This window comes from Saccostrea echinata, unplaced genomic scaffold (genome assembly GCF_033153115.1).
Source record: "Saccostrea echinata isolate AGI-Se365-2 ecotype Australia unplaced genomic scaffold, CSIRO_AGI_Sech_v1 ptg000033l, whole genome shotgun sequence".
Taxonomy (NCBI): domain Eukaryota; kingdom Metazoa; phylum Mollusca; class Bivalvia; order Ostreida; family Ostreidae; genus Saccostrea; species Saccostrea echinata.
In genome coordinates this window covers 28,837,232-28,858,104 of record NW_026889782.1, presented here as the reverse complement: position 1 = coordinate 28,858,104, position 20,873 = coordinate 28,837,232, and the positions used below count along the sequence as shown (strand labels likewise).

Genomic DNA, 20,873 nt, shown 5'->3' with positions numbered 1-20,873 from the left:
AATTATTAAATTCAAAGGCAAAATACAGCGAGTTCTTCATTATTTCAGTTTGTCCTCCTTTCTACAAAGTAAAACAAATTTTGCTATGAAATAAAAGTTACTTGAACTAAAAAATAACCATCAAAGGCAATTAAATTCTATGCACTTACAGTGCTAAGTTATATCCCGGACAATTTAAGGAGGCTCTAAACACCAAGGAAATTGTGTTTTGGACTTTAAAGAAATATACATGTATCATCTAAAGGTGTCCATGAATACTGAATTTATCTAGTGGGTACCTGTCATTTCCAGGATATGTTAAAAGATAATGAAGTGGTAGTGAAAGAAATCACTGCTGTTTACTTACATTTGGAAAATACCTGCAAATAATGCATTCAATTGCTTTATATTACAGTGTAGTATAATTTACTTTAATAATACTTAAATCTAAATCAAATGGTGATATTCACTGTGTATTTCCGTTTAATTCACATTAATCTATGGGTAGATCACTTTAACTGCATAAAACTAATAGGGAATTAGAACTCTCCTGTGCGCAGTGTTTAGAGTCTCCTTAAATGTTGCCTGTTATTAAATTTACTTAAAATCTTGATGCAATGTGTTGTCTCAGGTCTCTGGCTGACCGCAGAGGTGCTCCTCCATAAACATAGTTGTTGTGTTGTAATACAACTTGACCACCTTGTTGTAAGGGGATTCTCTCCTCAATGGCCTTGTTATGAAGTCTGCAACATGTCTCAATGACAAGTGCACATTTGGTCGGTGTAAATGGCAGACATCCTCCACTCTTGTGAAGACATCTGCAAAGTATGAATGGTTTGATTGATCAAATTCTCAATTTAGCAATTATGAAGGCTAAATTATGATTTAGTATATATTTTACTGCTTTTTCATTTATATATTGTTCATATATGGCTTTTAAGGTAAATATGAGCACTCGTTCTTGATGGAGATAATAGGGAACTAGTTTCTCACGTAAACTAATGATACTTATACAACTTTATGTTACAGATAATATCTAATGGAAGATAATTATGATGTTTTGAAAACTTATCACATGCCTAAACCTGGATTTAAGCACGCCAAATGCCCTCTCTATAACATTTCTTGTCTGGCAGTGAGCATGATTATATCTTTCCTCCATTTGAGTAGAAGGGTTACTGAAGGGTGTCATGAGGAAATCTTTCAAAGGGTACCCAGAGTCACCCAGCAGCCATCCGCCTTCTGTCAGGTTAGCCATAATGCCTGGAATGTTGGAGTTTGACATGATGTATGCATCATGCGCACTGCCTGGGAATCGGCAATTGATGTTAAGAAATCTGAAATAAGAGTATAACATCGTATGATCGTAAAGAAAATTAAGCAAGAAGAGAAACAAAATGTTCTCCATTTGAAAATGAATTACAGTAAAACTTGTCTAATTCAGACACTACTGGTTCCAAAGAAAATGACCGGATTACACAACATTTCGGATTAGACAACATTTTAAACAAATAAATTTACTGAAATTGACATAAAGATAATATCGTATTAAGCAAGATTTTGGATTACACATCATCTGGATTAGACAAGGTTTACTGTATATTTGTAGATGGAGTGCATTGTACAAATCGCTAACAATATTTGGATAGACCTCATCTCTGCGTCCACTACCCCTTGGATATTCAGGGCATGAAAGTTCTTTCTTGACACATAGATGTGTTCGTCATCGCTACTCATTCCTTTGATAGGGATAAGCGTCCCGTCTATGGCTCCTACCACGTTGGGGAAACGGGCGATGCAGTAAAATTGTTCTTTCATTTTCCTTAGAGAGATCACTGATGATGGAAATTTAATGTTCTGCAAGTGCTCACAAAGGGCTTGACACACCCTTGGTATACATACAGAGACGGACGATTTCGAAACCCCATGAATGTCTCCAACTTCGGAAAAGAAATCAGCCTTTGCGATGTAACGTAACGTACATAACACCTGAAAAGGAACCATGAGACTTCCTTTTAAAGAAACAAGTCACATTTTTATGCCCCGCCATGAATATGGCATATAGTGTTTGTCATGTCCGTCTTCCGTCCTTCCGTCTGTCCTTCCGTCGCGCTTTGCGTTTAGCTCAGTTCAAAGCTCATTTTCAAAGAAACTATCCAAGATATTTTCATCAAACTTCATATGCTGATAGATATTGATGTGAGCTATGCAACTGGATCAACATTTTTTGACCTTGACCTTTCCTTTGACCTTAACCTCACTTTTCTTAAATTAGTGTCAAACTTCATATGCCATACATACTGATGTAAGCAATTCAACTGCATCAACATTTTTGACCTTGACCTTTCATTTGACCTTGACCTCACTTTTATCAATTTGTGTTTAACTCAGTTTTAAAGAAACCATTCATAGTATTTTTAATTATCAAACTTCATATGCTAATACATACTGATGTAAGCTTTTCAACTGCATCAATATTTTTTCACCTTGACCTTTCCTTTGACCTTCACTTCATTTATTTTAAATTAGTGTTTAGCTCAGTTTTTAATAAACCATTCAAAATATTTTTATCAAACTTAATATGCTGATACGTATATGTAAGAACTATTAAACTGTATCAAAAATGTTTGACCTTAAATGTTCCTGTGACCTTGACCAAATTTTTCTTAAATTTGCATTTTGCTTAGTTTTAAAGAAACCATTTAAGGTATATTTTTATGTAAGCTTTTGCACTCATACATAATTTGGTGAGAATTTATCATCTATATCCAACTTTTTAGATTTCAATTTTAAAGAAAGTATTCAAGATATTTTCATCAAATTTCATACACTAATACAAATTTTCATGCTGCATTACTAATATACCCTCGGCGGGGCATTCATGTTCTATGGACATATTTCTAGTTACATTTATATACGTATGGCACCGTGGCATATTTCTGCCCCCAACATGCAAAATAAATTATTTAAATAATATAAGATATGAGTATTTTTACTTGCACTCAATTTGTATTGGCATTAAGTTTATTTACATCTAGTGTCATTACAGTGTACAGTTTTCCTTTGATATGTGTAGCATATCAGAATTTTGTTTATGTAAGTTTAAAATTATGTTTTTTTAATTCTTATACAGCTTTAATAATGAAATATAGGTTGATAAATAAAAGTTATATAAACAAATTAAATTACAAAAGTGTCTGTGTTAATTTAATTGACAATTTTGTTAAATTAATTTTTTTTCCCGCTAAAACTCTGTTTAGCGATTGGTGCAGACCTATCACTTGACTGGCAGGCGCAGATCCAGGAATTTTTTTCCGGGGGGGGGGGAGGGTCCATCCCAGTCAAAAAAAAAATCCAACCGAAAATTTCTTGACAAGCAAAAAAAAAAAGACAAAAACAAAAACAAAAAAACATAAGCAAAAAAAAAAAAACAAAAAAACAAAAAAAAAAACCCTCACTAAATAACCCCCCCCCCAAAAGAAAAAACAAAACAAAACAAAACAAAAACAAACAAAATTAAAAAAAAAACAAACAAACAAAATTTAAAAAAAAATTAATTCCATTTCCAAACGTATCAGTTTGCTTCAGTATATACCTTTAATAACTATGCAAATTCAAGGAGGGGTCCGGACCCCCGACCCCCCTCTAGATCAGCGCACGACTGGTGACCATTGGCAGGTTTTTGAATTTCTTATGGTGTTGGTCACTCCTGTTCCGTGCTGTTGTTCCAGCAGGTTGTATTAAAAGTCTATTTTATTTTTAGAATTTTTAGATTTTCAGTCATTGTATTTTTGACGTTTTGTTTGATATTTAACTTTGAAGTTAAAGTATTGGTTTAGGATAAGATTTCGGCATTTCTATATTTTCAGTAGTTAAAATCTTGCATGTTTAATTCTTTTAGAGCAGCACAGCACTTTATAAAATATATCTAAAAAATTATTGGAAAGCCTAAATTCCATAATTTTGGGAAGTCTTTTGTTAATTGTACTTTGTAAATATACCTGTAAATAATTTTTAAGTAATGTGCTAAACTTTGATAAGAAATTAAATAGGTTTAGTTGATATCACTTTATAAATTAAATTTATACTGTCTAGTAAGCTTTTATGACATATGAGTTCATAAGTTAAAATACGCATTTAAATGAGAGAGAAGATATTTTATGACTGGTGTTTCCTATTATTCTGAGAACACAAGAATAATGTATATATCTACAATGTCTTGTGCATGAAATTTTAGCAAGGCCAGGAATACATATATCAATTTATTTATACATGCAGCTATATGGATGATGAGTACGACCTAGCTGCTTTGAACTTAACAACATGTGTTATATATAGTGTTTTATAACTTGAATATATACAAAACTGAGGTTTACATGTAAAATAAAAGAATTTATGTAAATGGGGCCAGAAGAAAAGAACCTTGTAATTTTAATGTGGTTTTGTGTAGATTGTGAGCCCCCCCCCCCCCCCCTTAAAATGTTTGCCGTCTTCGTGAAAAAAAATTCAATACAAAAATTGAACCCACTTAAAGGTTATCTTTGCATTGAACGAAACATAGCGTTGCTCATGTAAGCCTAACGTTAGATTTAAACTTAGAAAAAAAACACACACACACACACACACAGTGCATGTATAAGAACACGTGTGTACATGTGTTATGTAAAGAATGAATGCTCTATCAACAAGAAAAACAGGTTTTTGTTTTTTCCTTAATTTTTAACAACATAAGGGCACTATTTTTTCTTAATAATTTCCTTGAAATATATTCTGTGGGGTAACAAAAGTGAAACATTTATCCGTTTAATATATAAATATCTAGCTACTTCTGCCGGAATGTTTGTTTCCTAGACCTAACGATTCCTTGTTTAGAAACTCCCGTTGCCATAGGATGTGACATGGATGCGCTTTCAGTTTCAATGTTTACAATATTACCTGCAACTGAGTGGGGATGGCATGAGATCTTTGCGTATATGGTCGTAGTTGCTCGTCCACCCCATCAATCATGTCAAAAATTACTCTTCGAGGGAAACGGTACCTCGAAATGAGCTCCGAATCATTCAAGGAGTCCAGTGGTTGGCTCCTATCGCGGAAAACACGCTGTTGTCTTAAGGAACGCTGCATAATTAAAATTGTCGCCATTTTTATTTACGCTAAGTGTTTTTCTACGACTGCTATAGGGCACACGTAGATTTTGACGTAAATCTACGTTAAATCGTAAGATACCTTTAGTAAAACGCAAAATCGACGTAAGTTACGGCGACGTCTACGTTTACGTCTACGTTTTGACTTACGACCTTTAGTAAAACTCGGCACTGGCTTGTAGGAAGTAAGTTAAACACATTTTCATCACTAAGTTTTGACTTTATGAATTCTTCAAACTTTTGTGAATTTAAAGCTACGGTTTGGTATTTTTGTTAATAAATTGCTAGAAATTTTAGCAAAATGCTCAGTAAAACATTTACAATGTCTTATATATCGCCAATTTCTGATCCGTTGTCCTTAATATGAGTGGGAGAAAACATTTTGACTTAGAGGCTAAGTGGTTGAAATAGATCCACATTTCTTTAGGAAAAGAGCTCTCCTCAATTGCTGACTTGTAATAAGTACATTTAGAATTTTTATTGTTTGTTTGTTTGTATATAGTTTAACGTCCCTCTCAGGAATTTTTCACTCATTTTGAGAAGCCACCACTTGCCGGTGGAGAGCTGCAAATTTTGCCCTATACTCGGCACTTACGGCCATTGAGCAGTGAGGGATCTTTTTCGTGCCAGCACCTACTGCGACACGGGACCTCGGTTTATACGGTCTCATCCGAAGGACCTGTCTCCACGTCCCACAGGGGGATTCGAACCCGCGACGTTAGGATCAACTCCTTACTCCGCGACTATAGAGCAGACGCTCTAACCACTGCGCCACGCGGGCGACTTTAGAATTTTTAATAAAAAGTGTAACTTTCTCCAATGTCGAAAATTTTCAAAGTCTTTATGATGATGATAGTATCTCGTAATTTCTAGCACTAGGATCATTAATTTCTTGCGTTAACCATTTAGGACGAGACTCAGTTTTTACACGATTAGTTTTTACCTTTACATGCTTATCGAGAACAGTATTAAAAATATTGTAAAAGTTTTCCAATATATCATTAGTGTTGTACAATTTTTTTAAGGGCATTAAAATTTGCACTATGTAAATCAGAGAGAAAGTCCTCTTTGTTAAAACTCTTGAAGTCCCAGTATTGAATTTCAGTAAGTTTTCCCTTACGCTGCATGTTGTTAGATCTACGCGTTTCACAAACAGAATAATGGTCAGAGATAGCTATGGGTGGTACCTGGATTTCACAGCTAGATGTGGTCAGGTTGGGTAGTGTGGAAATGATCAATCAGGGTACATGAAGTGTTAGTAATTCTAGTAAGTGTGGTAAATGAGTAAGTACAAATTCTTCTAGTGCAGATGTCCAGAATTGAAGAGGGTCTTTTAGCAGATCTACATTAAAGTCACCTGTAAGTATGATTTCTTGGTCATCACAGCAGGAGGCCCGGTTTATCTCCCTAGCTAGGTCCTCCACCCAGCAGGAGGGTGCAGATGATGGGCTGTATGCAGAACAATAACAAATGGTTTTGTTTTTTTTTTTAAATTGATTTCTTACCGTATTGTCTCAGTGTTACAAATTTCTAAATGATTTGAGATATAAATCGATCACTGTTCGTTATCTTCACCTTTTTCATTGAGTTTTCATCTCAGGTTAACCAAATTTCATTGAACAATAACGATCTAATGTCTTGTTACATGATGTTTCAAGTATTTGTTTAAAAGTCTTTACAATAATTTAATTTTGCCTGAACCATAAGTTTATTTCTATTTAAAACAATTTGAAAACGTACTTGTATAAGGATAAAACATGCAAGAAGATATATAAACTTTCAAAAACAAAGTCCTTTGAAAATGTATTTGATTAGAATTAAATGTACACTGTCTTTACAGATCTAGAAGCAATACGCACCTTAACAAATAAATAATAATAATAATATATCTTTTCATGTACAAATGAGTTCATTATTAACAGTGCTATTTTCTGAATCTTTCAAAAGTTCGTAAAACACATTGATACAATTCAGAAGATTCCACACAGACCTCTCAGTATTGCAGGTAAATAAACAGTATTTCCTATGAAATATTTCTGAGGTGAACTTGCACATAATTCCTGTCTTCACAGTTCACAGGACAGCAGTCTTATAGTTATATAGATTGTTGTGGTCTGGCTTTGTCATCCTTCCTTGGTTATTAAGTATTTACAACATGTTCTATAAACAGTAACGTAACACCGATGTTAAAAAATCACATCGCACTTTGAGGAAGTGTTTTTATTCTTATCATTGTCACTTCCTGCATCATGTGTTGTGGTATTTGTTGTAAAGAGTATTGATAAGACCTCTCAGACTGCAAATAATGCCCACAGATTTGTTGACAGATACCCAGTATTTGCCAGGAAATTTCTCTGAAATGAGGATGTACATTAACCCCGTCATCATAAAGCAAGAGAGTCTGTAGATCCTGTAGAGATTGGTTTGACCTGACAGTGTCACCCAGTCTGTGGTGATTTAGTATAAACAGCATGTGTAACATCACTACAGGTGGGATATGTAAATTACGCCCAATCTTCTTACCAATCGTCTGCTCTGGTACTAATTCATCAAGGTAAGTATACGTGAACTCCAATGAAATATCTTTCACTAGTGCTTTTTTTATTTTATCACCTAGAGACATCCCCTGAATACAATGCCTGTAAACGTCTTCATTTACTTGATAATTATACATGATATATGGCAACGACATTCACTTCTGTGCTTTCTGTAAACAACGGAGCGAATGATCAAACCTAAATGTTCTGTAATAATAAATAGCAAGATACAGAATATCTGCAACAAAGCCAAATGAACAAGACAGTTTTAACAATACGGGAACCTTATTAGCTTTATAATAAACCTTATTGCGATATACCTTTGGATATATGTTATTGTGTATCAAAAAAGCAATGTTCCGTAACGCAGCTGACGTCATACATTGCAATTTCACAACCTGAAATGGCTTCGGCCTCTCCCTTATCATTTTTTCTATTTGTTTTACGTGTACTGCAAATTGATCAATAAGATAAACGCTAGAGTTTGGTTTTAATTCTTCAAATAAGCTCATATCCAATTCAACATTAGATATGACACTGCTCTCGTCTGTACCGAATCTCAATGTTCTGTTTAATATTGCCTTGCTGAGGTAAGGTCTCACAGTTTGACTTAATAGTAGACATTGTATCACCTTACCATACAAATTGTACAAATGACTGAACAATGCTGTTTGTACAGAACCAGTGACTTTCATTCTAAACATATTGTTTTGTGGAATAAAAAAGTTTGGACATTCTCCAGTATGTACCCAGAATATCAATAATTTAAAACATTTCCAAAAGCAAGACAATAAGTTATCAGGTGTCCAAGTCACTGAACTATCAGTCTGAGTGACCCAAAATAAAATTGTTTTTAAGAAGTATGAACAAATAACAGGTGTATTGTTCTGAGAGTTAATTACTTCTTTAAGAAAAACTTTAAGAAGACCGTAACACAAAAACTGACAATGATTCATTGAATAAACAAGTTTTTGTTCTGCTTGGGAGAATGAGATTCTCCATTCTTCCCCATTTTCAGAAGTGCTGCCAATAGGAACAACATGGAATCCTCTGCGTAATATATCCCGAAGAACAATTTTGGATGGCCAACCTTGTTTACGACATCTTTCTATCCATGGTAGTGCTGTTGTTGGCCAGTGATCTGATTGAAGACAATAGGCAAGATCAGTTTCGAAAATTTGAGCAAATTCGTCCATATAGAAAGAACATGGTCCATGAGGGATAATTGGAGTGTTTTTGATGTTGCATTCTTGCATGATGCGCAAATGGATTGTGCGAAATAATATACTAGATATATATAGTTTGTTATTCATCTCTATACAAGAACATTGGATTATTGCATCAGTTGCAGGACTCATCAAATTTAGCATGGTAAATCCGGGTGGTAGATCGTCGCACTCCATAATAATCACTGTGTGCTGGGGGTTTGTACGGTAGAGACTGAGATGTGAGACATCACAGATAACCTTGTGGTTTAAATGCCACATCATCCAATCCATATCTGAAGTCATCATTCTGAATCCTTCACGTTTACTTCCACTTTTCATTTTCTGAAAGCCGGCCAAGCTATACACGGGTTTAAGGACATATTCTTCAGTGTCGTCTGCTTCTCTCCTAAACCTCACTTCTGTAGGACTCCCTATTTCCTGGCACAATCCCACATAGACCGCCTCTGATAGTCGAGATATGTGATACATTTCAAATCTAAATTGTTTTATAGATGAGATCTGAAAAAAGACATATTTATTTACCTCTGAATTCATGTAATAATTTCATTTTTCATAATTACATTAAGACAGCAAACAAACGTTTAAGCTGCTGTGGCAGGATTTATAAGGTTAATAACGGTATGAGGTTATCAATTCCGCGATAAAATAACATAATATTTTTCATAATATTTTTAAGAGGGCTGTCCAAACCTTCGTAAACACAAGCGATCTCTATTTTTTAACATTATAAGATACGTCTGTCTAATGTGTGCTAAAATAATTCGATATAAACTATGTTTGATCAGATATACTTTAAAAAATCAAAGCAATATACATTATTTCACGAATGCTATCAGCATAAATACTGTAAATGAAGAAAATAAATATATATTACTGCTAAAATCGGATTGACATCAGCAGTCTCTTTTAAAGTCATCATTTCGTAAGTTCTATGGTCGATACAATGACCTTGTCAGCAAATACAATTTATCATTGAGTCAAATGATGACTGAGGTTTTTCTTACTAATTGTTAGACCATTATTTACACACTGAATTGTCGACGAATTTTTCCGTTATTTTCCGATCATGACAAGGAGCACACGGCGGTTGTGACCGGTCGGCAGGGGATGCTCACTCCTCCATGGCACCTGATCCCACCTCTGATGTTTTGGAGGTCCATGTTTGCTCTGCTCCTATTTTGTATTGTTTAATGGGCTTTTGAACTTGAATACTGCTCGTTATCTCCATATATTTCATCGTAAATATATAAAAACGCCAAAACAAGTATAAAAGGACTATATATTCAAAACTATAGAATGCATAACGGGAAATTTATAGAATACATTACATAACAAGAAATATATTGAATACATTATATAAAGGAAATATATAGAATGCATCACATAACAAATACTAGAGTATCAAATCAACACATAATTTTATGAATCACAGCAGTCCCTTCCGATGGTCGACGTCGGATTTTTTGCGCATTTTTGATGAAATACTTTTTGTGTCTTATAATCTATTGCAATGACATCAGAAAGATATATAAGAAGGTTTAGTTATAGCCACTTTTCCCCTTTTTTGAAATGAAAATAAAAATTCATTAGAATCCAAAAGAAATATCACAAAGTTTACAACAATTAACCCTGTGGGTGCACTTTTTCTGCAACACTACATGAGGGCGATTTTTACTAACAATGTTTACTTTAAACAATTTAATCAAACTGGATTGACTTGGATTTTTAGAACAAAAAAATTGTGTACAAAATTTATAATTCAGACCGTACAAAATGAAAAAAAAATGCTCATGTCAATGGACCTTTTAGACAAATTACCTAGTCTTAAAAAGTAGCTAGATTTATTCGTCCAGGTTCCATTTGAAAGGTGAATAGAAGGTTATATAAATCTATCTAGAATGTATTAACCTTATATCATATTGGTAAATCATGTAGTCCTTAATCTTCAGTATTAATTTTAAAAACAGATTTATGTTGTGGAAACATAAATAACGTATGGACGAATCTGTTACAAGAGAGTGCATTGATATTATAAAGGTCAGAGAATGATGAAACTCTTCATTCATATTAGCAGCAATTCAATGAAATGTTCCGAGATAACGAACAGTATTCGAGCTCAAAAGTCCATTAAACAATACAAAATAGGAGTAGAGCAAACAAGGACCTCCAAAACATCGGAGGTGGGATCCTTGTCATGATCGGGTAATAACGGAAACATCCGTCGCCAATTCAGTGTGTAAATAATGGCCTAATATAATAAATATATTTAAGTTAATTATATATAGCATACCTTTCACCTCTGAATAAACTTAAGGCGACTTAAGTTAATATATTCATCCTGCGATGCGTCCTCCATCTGCACTTTCGGTTTGGAACATTGGTAATATACTCTGTGTTAATGTTAAAACACCATTCAGTGTCCCTGTGAGGGGTATATTAAACTCGGACGTATTCTGAATACACTTGTTATCTTGCTATATCTCTCCATCTGCTTCCTATTTATATTGAATGGTACGATATAAAAAGATTTAAAATTTCCAGGAATTACATTAATTTCTATAAAAGTACTAAACAGACAAAAAAAAGAATCAATGGATTTTTAAGGTTCTTTATAGGATAGAAAAATATGAAGATGAAAATACTCAGGGATGGAATGAAAAATGTGTTTTAATAATGAATAACAAAATTTTAAAAAATAAGGAATTATATAAATAAATGATTCCCTTTCCTCCGACGAAGAAACAAAAAGAATAAAATTACAGAATCTTCTACATAACTATGACAAAAGACAAATTATTAGTGCAAGAAGAATTTAAAAAAGAACGATTAAATTAAACAGGAAGTACATATCATTGTAACAAACAGAATTTGAAAATTTTTGAATTTTTACGATGTAGTTGATATCTTTGTAGCATCATCTTATTTGTACATCCTCTGTTTAGAAATTGGTCGTAAGCAGAACATATTCTTGGGTATCGAGTCAAATGTAGGACATGTACACCACATGCAGGTGAAATTGTATATTGCTACATAAGTAGGAAACGTTGATGTCGTTACGTTAATCATAATGTTGAGTTTACAGTTTGTCATCAATGGCTTTTTCTAGTAAGCATCCAGATATTAAACAGATGTAGAAACCGTGGTGTCTTTTCTACCAAGTTCATTCAGATATATCCAATCATTGTTCGAATGATAACGAGTCTTGTTAACAGAACTAATTCTTCAGTGTATCAAAATGTAGATTTTAAAACCACAAGACTTTTATTTTATTTAAAGTAGACATTTTAGATTAAACCTGCTTTAAGGGAATTACAAAATGTCGGCTGATAAATGAACATTATTTATACCAATGGTTACTCTAATAGATTGTTGGATGACTATCTCAAGACTATTCATATACTCTCAATGAAGAATTCCAGTATCCTTTTTATAATCAATCTCAGACTAATTTTTTCGTTTTCTCGATCATGACAAGGAGCACACGGCTGGTGTGACCGGTGGACAAGGGATGCTTACTCCTCCATTGCACCTGATCCCATCTCTGATGTTTTTGGAGGACCGTGTTTGCTCTGCCTCTGATTTGCATAGTTTGAATGGACTTATAAGCTTGAATACTGTTCGTTATCTCCATATTTCATTGTACATGAAAATTTTAGAAAGCAGTGATTATTATTTGTTGCTCTAGACTACTTGTCCACGATTTTACCGGACAACCCTCGTATAAAAGTTTGTGTTTTAACTAGTCAGGACTTTAACATGTCTGTTACCTATTATTTATGTGGGAAATGAGAACTTATGTGTTCAAATTTTGTATACATCTTATATGCGGAAAATGTTTGGTGTGTCCTGATTTCCCTCCTTGTTTGTAAAATCTATTTTTTTCATCATTACTGGTTTTTATAAATAATTTTTCTAATACAAATTTGTGCTGTCTTAAAAACTCAGATCATAGATCAAGATGCAGTGAGCTGCCTATTTTTGGAAGAACAGTGAAAGACAAAAATTCAGTTTTTATGATGAGCCTTACGAACAAATACTATGTTGTTATACAATGTGTCAGCTGGAACCAGTTTATACTCATCATACAATCTGTGGAATTTTTAGGGTTTTTTTCTACAACTTAAATGTGATCAGGTAAATAGCATACAGTCTGCATAATTTACTCAACAGCTGCAACGTTACATTATAATAACAAACCCCAACACGAGAGGTTCATGGGCCACTTCGCTCACCTGATCACAATGGCTAGGCAAAAGCACAAATAAGTTCAGTATTCAAAAGATTCCATATAAATATGACTCATCATAGCTTTACTGTTCTTGAGGAGAAGATTTTTAAAGATTTTTCCTATATATTTCTATGTAAAACTTTGATCCTCCATTGTGGTCCCGCCCTACCCCCGGGGGTCATGAATTGAAAAAAACTTGAATTAACACTACCTAAGGATGCTTCCATATGAGTTTCATCTTTCCTAGCCCTGTGGTTCCTGAGAAAAAGATTTTTAAAAGATGGTATTAATTTTTCATTAATTATTATTATCTCCTCTTCAAAGAAGGCGTGGCCCTTCATTCGAACAAACTTGAATTCCCTTCACCAAAGGATACGTTGTGGCAAGTTTGGTTGAAATTGGCCCAGTGGTTCTTGAGAAAAAGTCGAAAATGTTAAAAGTTTACAGACAGACAGCTAGACGGACAGAAGGACGCCGGACAAAAAGTTATCAGAAAATTTCACTTGAGCCTTCGGCTCAGGTGAACTAAAAAAGACTTATATTTACATGAAAAGAACAGTAAGTTTGTCCGGTAAAATCGTGGACAAAGCGTTTTCATCGAAAAATAATGCGCACTAATCTGAAATTTTCAGCAAATTTTTATTTATCATATTAAAGTGCATCTTATTTTTTTTTTAAATAAAATATAGACAAAAATAAAGATTTTATTATGCTTGAATGTGGATAGGGTACGGTCCTACGGCGCACGACTAAAACCAGGGTTTCAAAAGAGAATACACGAGTATTATCTCGAAATAAAAGTATTAAATATATAATGTTGGGGTAAAAATTATCCTATTTTAATTCCACTATTTATTGTTTCGTCTTCTGAGAAATTTCCAGGCATTTCCTTAATTTTTGGCAGTATTCCGAGCATTTAAAATGTGAAAGTTCTAAACAAAACACACGAAAAATGGCGACGTTTAATGATGTTACGGCGCACCGGAGAGCAGTTCAGTTTGATTTACATGTATATGTAGTAATGGCGCCCTAAGAGACTTTAAATGACTACAGAAGAAAGATATATATATATATATATATATATATATATATATATATATATATATATATATATATATATATATATATATATATATAATTAGATCTTTAGTATACAAGTGAAATCGGAATTTTCTTCGGGGGAGCTTTTTCATCGAGTCCCTGAGTAGAACAAACATAGGGACAAACAACTACTGGCAATTATAACGAAAGACGCTGTCACTGTAGACCGTCGATATAAGCCTATTTACTAAAATGATAGTGTGAGTACTGTCCATAACTTATTAATATATCTTCAGAAGGTCTCATTTGTGTGCGAGATTGGTTTTGGAGGAATAAAGGGAAACTCAAGTATGTGCATGAATGAAATTCCCGAACTTAAGTAGGCTTATCCCATTCTGTTTTTTTTAGCAAAGAGGAAACCTGATACTGCTCTAGATACTTTGATGTTATCATCCGTGCACCTTAAGGCGATACCACACATAAAACCTCATAATTTGTTTATTTGAGCATGTATCTATTTGAAATTGGATATGTATATTGACAAGAGGCCCAAGGGCCTTAACGGTCACCTGAGTACAACAATTTTGAGGATCCATAAACTGACAAATGAAGCTTTGTTGCAAAAAAGCAAGAAAAATATACGATTAAGATCATCAAAATAATTGTTCTAATATCTATCTATCTGTCCCTCATTTATCACTATTACCATGCAGACTTTTAATAAAATGTCTATTACCTCTCACATTGACCTCACTTGGTCTTTGAAGAACATTTAAAAAGATAAGTTATTTTGGTTTCATTTTTATTCATGTATTATTTCCAAGTCTACCTGAACATTTAGACTAAGAAAGTACTTTTTGTATTATACAATAAATATTCTTGCAGAATTCTCTTATTCTATTAACCTTTCAAATACATTACCTATAGTGATTAATTATCAAAGGTGAATGGCAAAGGGGAATAGAGCCCTGGCCAGTGCCAGAACACTTGACTAAATGGTCCAGATGTTCAAAATTCTGGTAAAAATAACCTTGCTTATGAAAACTTTTTACTCTGAAATTGCCTCCTATGTGCCCAGGAGCAGATATGATCTTCAAAGAAATAATGCATTTTCACTATTTAACAAAGCCCTACCTTAACACCAGAACCCATGAGCCAGGGTCATGAAATTTACAAATTTGGAAGAGGTACCCTCATCATCGTAACTATGCAATTACATGTATAGTTGAATATTTTCAAAGAATTCACCCATTTTCACTATATAATCAATAGAGCCCCCTCCCCCTCACAGACACAACAGAACCCCTGGGACCACAAGTTTTAAAAATTTTGTAAAAGAATTGTTGCTCATCATAACTATACACTTGTTTCTTTGCTTTATAACCAGGAGTAGAAAAAATATTTTGAAAGAAATTATGAATTTTCACTATATAATCAATAGAGCCCCCCCCCCCCTTCACCAGAACCTCTGACCCTGGGGACATGACTTTCACAATTTTGGAAGAGGCACTCTTGCTCATCATAACTATGTACTTTTATTTAATACCCAGGAGGAGAGACGAATATTTTCAAAGAATTAATGCATTTTCACTATATAATCAATAGAGCCCAGCCCTAACACCGGACCCTTGACCCAGGGGCCATGAAATTCACAACTTTGGAAGAGGCAGTCTTGCTCAACATAACTAGGTACTTAGTTTATTTAATACCCAGGAGCAGAGAAGATTTTCAAAGAATGCATTTCACTATATAATCAATAGAGCCCCGGTCGCTCGCTTGGCGTAGTGGTTAGAGCGTCTGCTCTAGAGTCGCGAAGTAAGGAGTTGATCCTTACGTCGTATGTACGAATCCCACTCTGGGACGTGGAGACCAGTCCTTCGGATGAGACCGTATAAACCGAGGTCCCGTGTCGCAGTAGGTGCTGAAACGAAAAAGATCTCTCACTGCTCAATGGCCGTAAGTGCCGAGTATAGGACAAAATTTGCAGCTCTCCACCGGCAAGTGGTGGCGTCTCCATATGAGTGAAAAATTTTCGAGAGGGACGTAAAACAAAATACAATCAATCAATCAATCAAAAGAGCCCCGCCCTAACACCAGAACCCCGACCCTGGGGCCATGAAATTCACAATTTTGGAAGAAGCAGTTTTGCTCAACATAACTATGTACTTAGTTTATCTAATACCCAGGAGCAGAGAAGAAGATTTTCAAAGAAATGATGCACTTTCACTATATGATCTATATAGCCCCACCCTAGCACCAGAACCCCTGACCCTGGGGCATGAATTTCAAAATTTTGGTAGAGGGCCCGATGCTTATTACAATCATGTCAACAGTTTGACTGCTTGGTGTCCAGGAGTAAAAAAGAAGATTTTTAAAGATTGCATCAATTGTGGTGGTTTTAGCCCCACCCCTCGGGCCCCAGAGGGGCAGGGACCATGAAATTCACAAATTTTGTTCCCCTTTACCCATAGATGCTATATGCCAAAATTGGTTGAAATTGGTTAAGCGGTTTTGGAGAAGTTGAAAATGTTCAAAAGTTGACGGACGACGACGGACGAAAACGGATAGCAATAGGTCACCTGAGTGACTCAGGTGACCTAAAAAAAAGGTACGAAAGAGTAGTGAAAATGTTAGATCTCAGTGATGATTATTTTTTACTCTAGACAACTCGTCCACGATTTTACCGGACAACCCTTGTACTTAACGTGAGTTTCTTTGTTTGTATGTATGTTGTTTAACGTCCCTCTCGAGAATTTTCCCCTCATATGGAGACGCCACCACTTGCCGGTGGAGAGCTGCAAATTTTGTCCTTACTCGGCACTTACGGCCATTGAGCAGTGAGGGATTTTTTGTCATGCCAGCACCTACTGCGACACGGGACCTCGGTTTATACGGTCTCATCCGAAGGACCGGTCTCCACGTCCCACAGTGGGATTCGAACCCGCGACGTAAGGATCAACTCCTTACTTAACGTTCGACTCTAGAGCAGACGCTCTAACTACTGCGCCACGCGGGCGACACGTGAGTTTCTATAACTCTAAATAAATGAATAACGGGGTAATATTGTGTATCAACAAGCTAGTTTATTTTAAATAAAAATTAAAATTAAAGACACTCTTTCCAAAATTTTCCAAGCACTAATCATGGTTTGACGATAAATTTTTCTTATGAACAACAGTACAATTATTTGTCGTGGTTGGCAATCATTTCGAGTGTTGTGAGCACAGATTTTTAAATCTTGAAATAAATAAATGAAAAAAAAAATGCAATGGATATTTTCTTATTCTCAGTGATATATTCAGAAAACGTCAATTACAGGCTTCTAATTTCAATATTTGTTTACGTTGATATATGCGTGTAATTTTCACTCTCAAGTTTGTAAAAGGTAAAGAATATACATGAAAAGTAGCATATTTGTCATTCGAAATGTGTTTTTATCATTGACATAGAAAATCATTTTTATTCTTGAAGATACGAATCTTAAAACGTACTGACATTTTTGTCTGTCCTTGGTTTCAGTGCAAGATACTGAAATTATAAATATGCTTAAATTTAACTTTGAATTCAAAAGCGAACTTCGTTATGATAACATTCGAAATCCAAATACTGGAAAAATGACAAGCGTCCTAAATGGAAATCGCTTCATATACATTTCCCCACTAGCTAACAGCAGAGCAATTCCCCGAACTAGCTACTGCATAGGTCTAAAATGCAGAATTCACCAGTTTGGTCAAATTTCATCAAAACAAGAAAAGAAATGCAGCAAATGCTGACAAACTGGCCATTTTACAAGGAACTGTCATAATGAAATCTGTTGTAAAGACTGTCAAAAACCGGGACATTAACCCGGAGAGGCTTCAGTTTAATGGTAATAATACTAAGAAAAACACACTGACTTTTCAAAGGGTCAATGATCCTTTCTTTTTTTAAAGGAGATACATTTCCCGATGACTTTTTAGTAAATCCTATAATTTGTATGATCGATGGTTCGGACAATGTTAATGTAGTGTACTTAAATATATTAAGGAAATCCGGATATCTTTTTAGCAATGTCATGACATATGTTTTACTTTACTATAAAAAAAAATAATTAAAACTAGACGAGCTTGTCTTCCGTCCGATTTCTGATAAGATCATGACTGATAGTTTGATCTAAAAAGAAGGAAGAACAAATACAGATGCATGAAATAGGCACTTAAATTATCCAAAATATGTTTAGAAACATATAAAAGAGTGTTATCTGTCAATACGTATTTCACGCAATATCAGGTTCTTTTCATTCACGTCTGGTATGACTGGAAGTGCTCAAAACAACTTAAAAACTCCACAATGAGTGTGTAAAATTTTTTCCAGAAAGTTTCAATGAAAAATACGCATTTTTGGACAACTTCCGGTTTAGAATGTCCAACTTCCAGTTGAAATAAAAGGAAATTGAAACACTCTAAATGACTATGTGATAAACATTTAAAAATTAAAAAAATAAAATAATTAAGCCGCTTGAATTTGAAACATACTCCCTGCCAATTTAAAAAATCACCGCCGGCACATGTATATTTTGAACTACTATTGTTTAATGACTTTGTTTAGATGCATGTTTGTTTTGAGACTGAAATTTTTGTGCTACAAAACACAAATGTACTGGATATACTAACTAACCGATTTAGGGGAAGGGGGGGGGGGGCTCTTAATAATATCGAATGACAAACATATAAGTTACGGAGAAAAATATCATTACTGGAGAATCACCTTGGTTATATAAATGATAATCATGTTATAAAGGTATTTCTTTCTCTCTAATTAAATACGTTATATATGTTAAGTAGAAAAAAATCTTTAATGTATTACATTTTAAACAAATATTTTTTTTTTAAACCACACTATCAATTTAATTCCCTTTTAAGATATTTTATTAATTGGATATCCGAGGTACTGTTTATCATTCTCAAAACAAGTTCTAACATGCATTTCTGTATTATTTGAAAAAACAAATGTGATAGAATTAAATATATTCGTATTTTTGCTGCAGTTGGTAAATTAATTGACTTCGATTATTATCTATCCACTAACGATTTGTCGTCTTTAACATAACAAAAAATTGTTGCAGTGCTTGAAGTATCAGTATTTTTCCCGTATTTAAACTTAATTTTTCAGCATCGTTCTACATAGGTACATACATGTACTTATAACAACATTTATTTTCCAGATAAATTTTATAAATTACCTAGCAGCTAAGTTAGAATAATAAAAATAAATATTGTAGATAATTTTTTTCCCCATAAAATAATGATTCTTTAAACACGGTATGTTATTTATTAAATTCAAAACCTGTAAATCCTTACTTAAAAAAACATAAGTCCTTTCACTTCGGAGTTCCGAATGACACTGAAGACTGAACGATAAGTGAACGCTGAACGCAAGGTGAACGCAAAGTGAACGAACGAAGAGCGAACGGTGAACGCTTTGTGAACGGTGAACGCGAGCGCACGGTGAACGCTGAACGCAAAACTGTGAACGGAGAGCGAACGGTGAACGCACGGTGAACGAACGGTGAACGCACGCTGAACGAACGGTGAGCGAACGGAAAAATGGGAAAGTAGAACGTTTCAGGGACTGTATCTGTAGACATTTCCCGGCCGTGATTATACTCGGACAAGATGATACAAAGAGGCAATTAATCATATTATTTGTTGTATATTAAATTTTCATAACTTGATATTTAAGTAATATGCTGTCATAGTTTTTATTAAACAGATACATGAAAGAGAGAGAGAGAGAGAGATTCAGTTTTAGCCCCCCCCCTTCCTCAAATGTTTGTACCTATATCAAACAAAAATTCTAATTTTTTTTCTAAATATATCAGGCAGTGAAAGTAACCATTTTTTTAATCAACAAATCCATTTGTTTTACAGTCATAATCGGTTTTTATTGTCCTGCTTCAAGTTCACACGAAGTCCACGTGCTTGACCTGTCAATCAAAATCATGGTCTCGTCACATCGAAGGCAAAGTGTTAGTATTTCCAAGAAGTGTTTTCTTATCTTTTCTAGTTCTGATTCCAACATTTCTAATAAATAAATAAATGAATAAAATACATTGGAAATAAATACTTGGAATGATTAAGCCGCTTGAATTTGAAACATACTCCCTGCCAATTTAAAATATCACCGCCGGCACATGTATTTTGAACTACTATTGTTTAATGACTTTGTTTAGATGCATGTTTGTTTTGAGACTGAAATTTTTGTGCTACAAAACACATTAATTTCTTTTTAAATGTTAATTAAAATGTACTTGAAATACTAACTAAGTAACTGATTTAGGGGAAAGGGGGGGGCTCTTAATAATATCGAATGACAAACATATAGTTACGGTGAAAAATATCATTACTGGAGAATCACCTTGGTTATATAAATGATAATCATGTTATAAAGGCATTTCTCTCTATCTAATTAAAGACTTTATATATGTAAAGTAGAAAAAAAATTCTTAATGTATTATATTTTAAACAAATATTTTTTTACAACCACACTATCAATTTAATTTGCTCTAAAGATATTTAATTAACTGGATATCCGCAGTACTGTTTATCATTCTCAGAAAAAGTTCTAACATGCATTTCTGTATTATTTGAAACAAAATGTGATACAAGTAAATACTTTCGTATTTCTGCTGCAGTTGGTAAATTAATTGACTTCGATTATTATATATCCATTAACG

General features: G+C 34.1%; 1 protein-coding gene and 1 pseudogene across 1 annotated transcript; both read right to left on the bottom strand.

The window, feature by feature from the left end:
• Positions 1-576: 576 nt before the first annotated feature.
• On the bottom strand, positions 577-5,121 carry LOC133198828 (putative nuclease HARBI1). The gene is made up of 4 exons (XM_061334796.1): positions 4,915-5,121; positions 1,631-1,968; positions 1,059-1,316; positions 577-797 (listed from the first exon to the last, which is right to left on the bottom strand). Exons 1-4 carry the CDS (start codon positions 5,119-5,121, stop codon positions 581-583), a joined length of 1,020 nt encoding a protein of 339 aa, XP_061190780.1. The 3' UTR covers positions 577-580.
• A 2,196-nt stretch (positions 5,122-7,317) lies between these two features.
• On the bottom strand, positions 7,318-9,357 carry LOC133199194 (uncharacterized; annotated as a pseudogene).
• Between the last annotated feature and the right edge of the window lie 11,516 nt (positions 9,358-20,873).

What these genes read in the sequence shown, in the direction of transcription:
- LOC133198828 (XM_061334796.1), bottom strand. Translation starts at nt 5,121, where the DNA reads ATGGCGACAATTTTAATTATGCAGCGTTCCTTAAGACAACAGCGTGTT. An exon ending in CCATCCCCACTCAGTTGCAG is followed by an intron (nt 1,969 to 4,914) that starts GTAATATTGTAA and finishes GTTCCTTTTCAG; the next exon opens with GTGTTATGTACGTTACGTTA. An exon ending in GTAGTGGACGCAGAGATGAG is followed by an intron (nt 1,317 to 1,630) that starts GTCTATCCAAAT and finishes CTCTTATTTCAG; the next exon opens with ATTTCTTAACATCAATTGCC.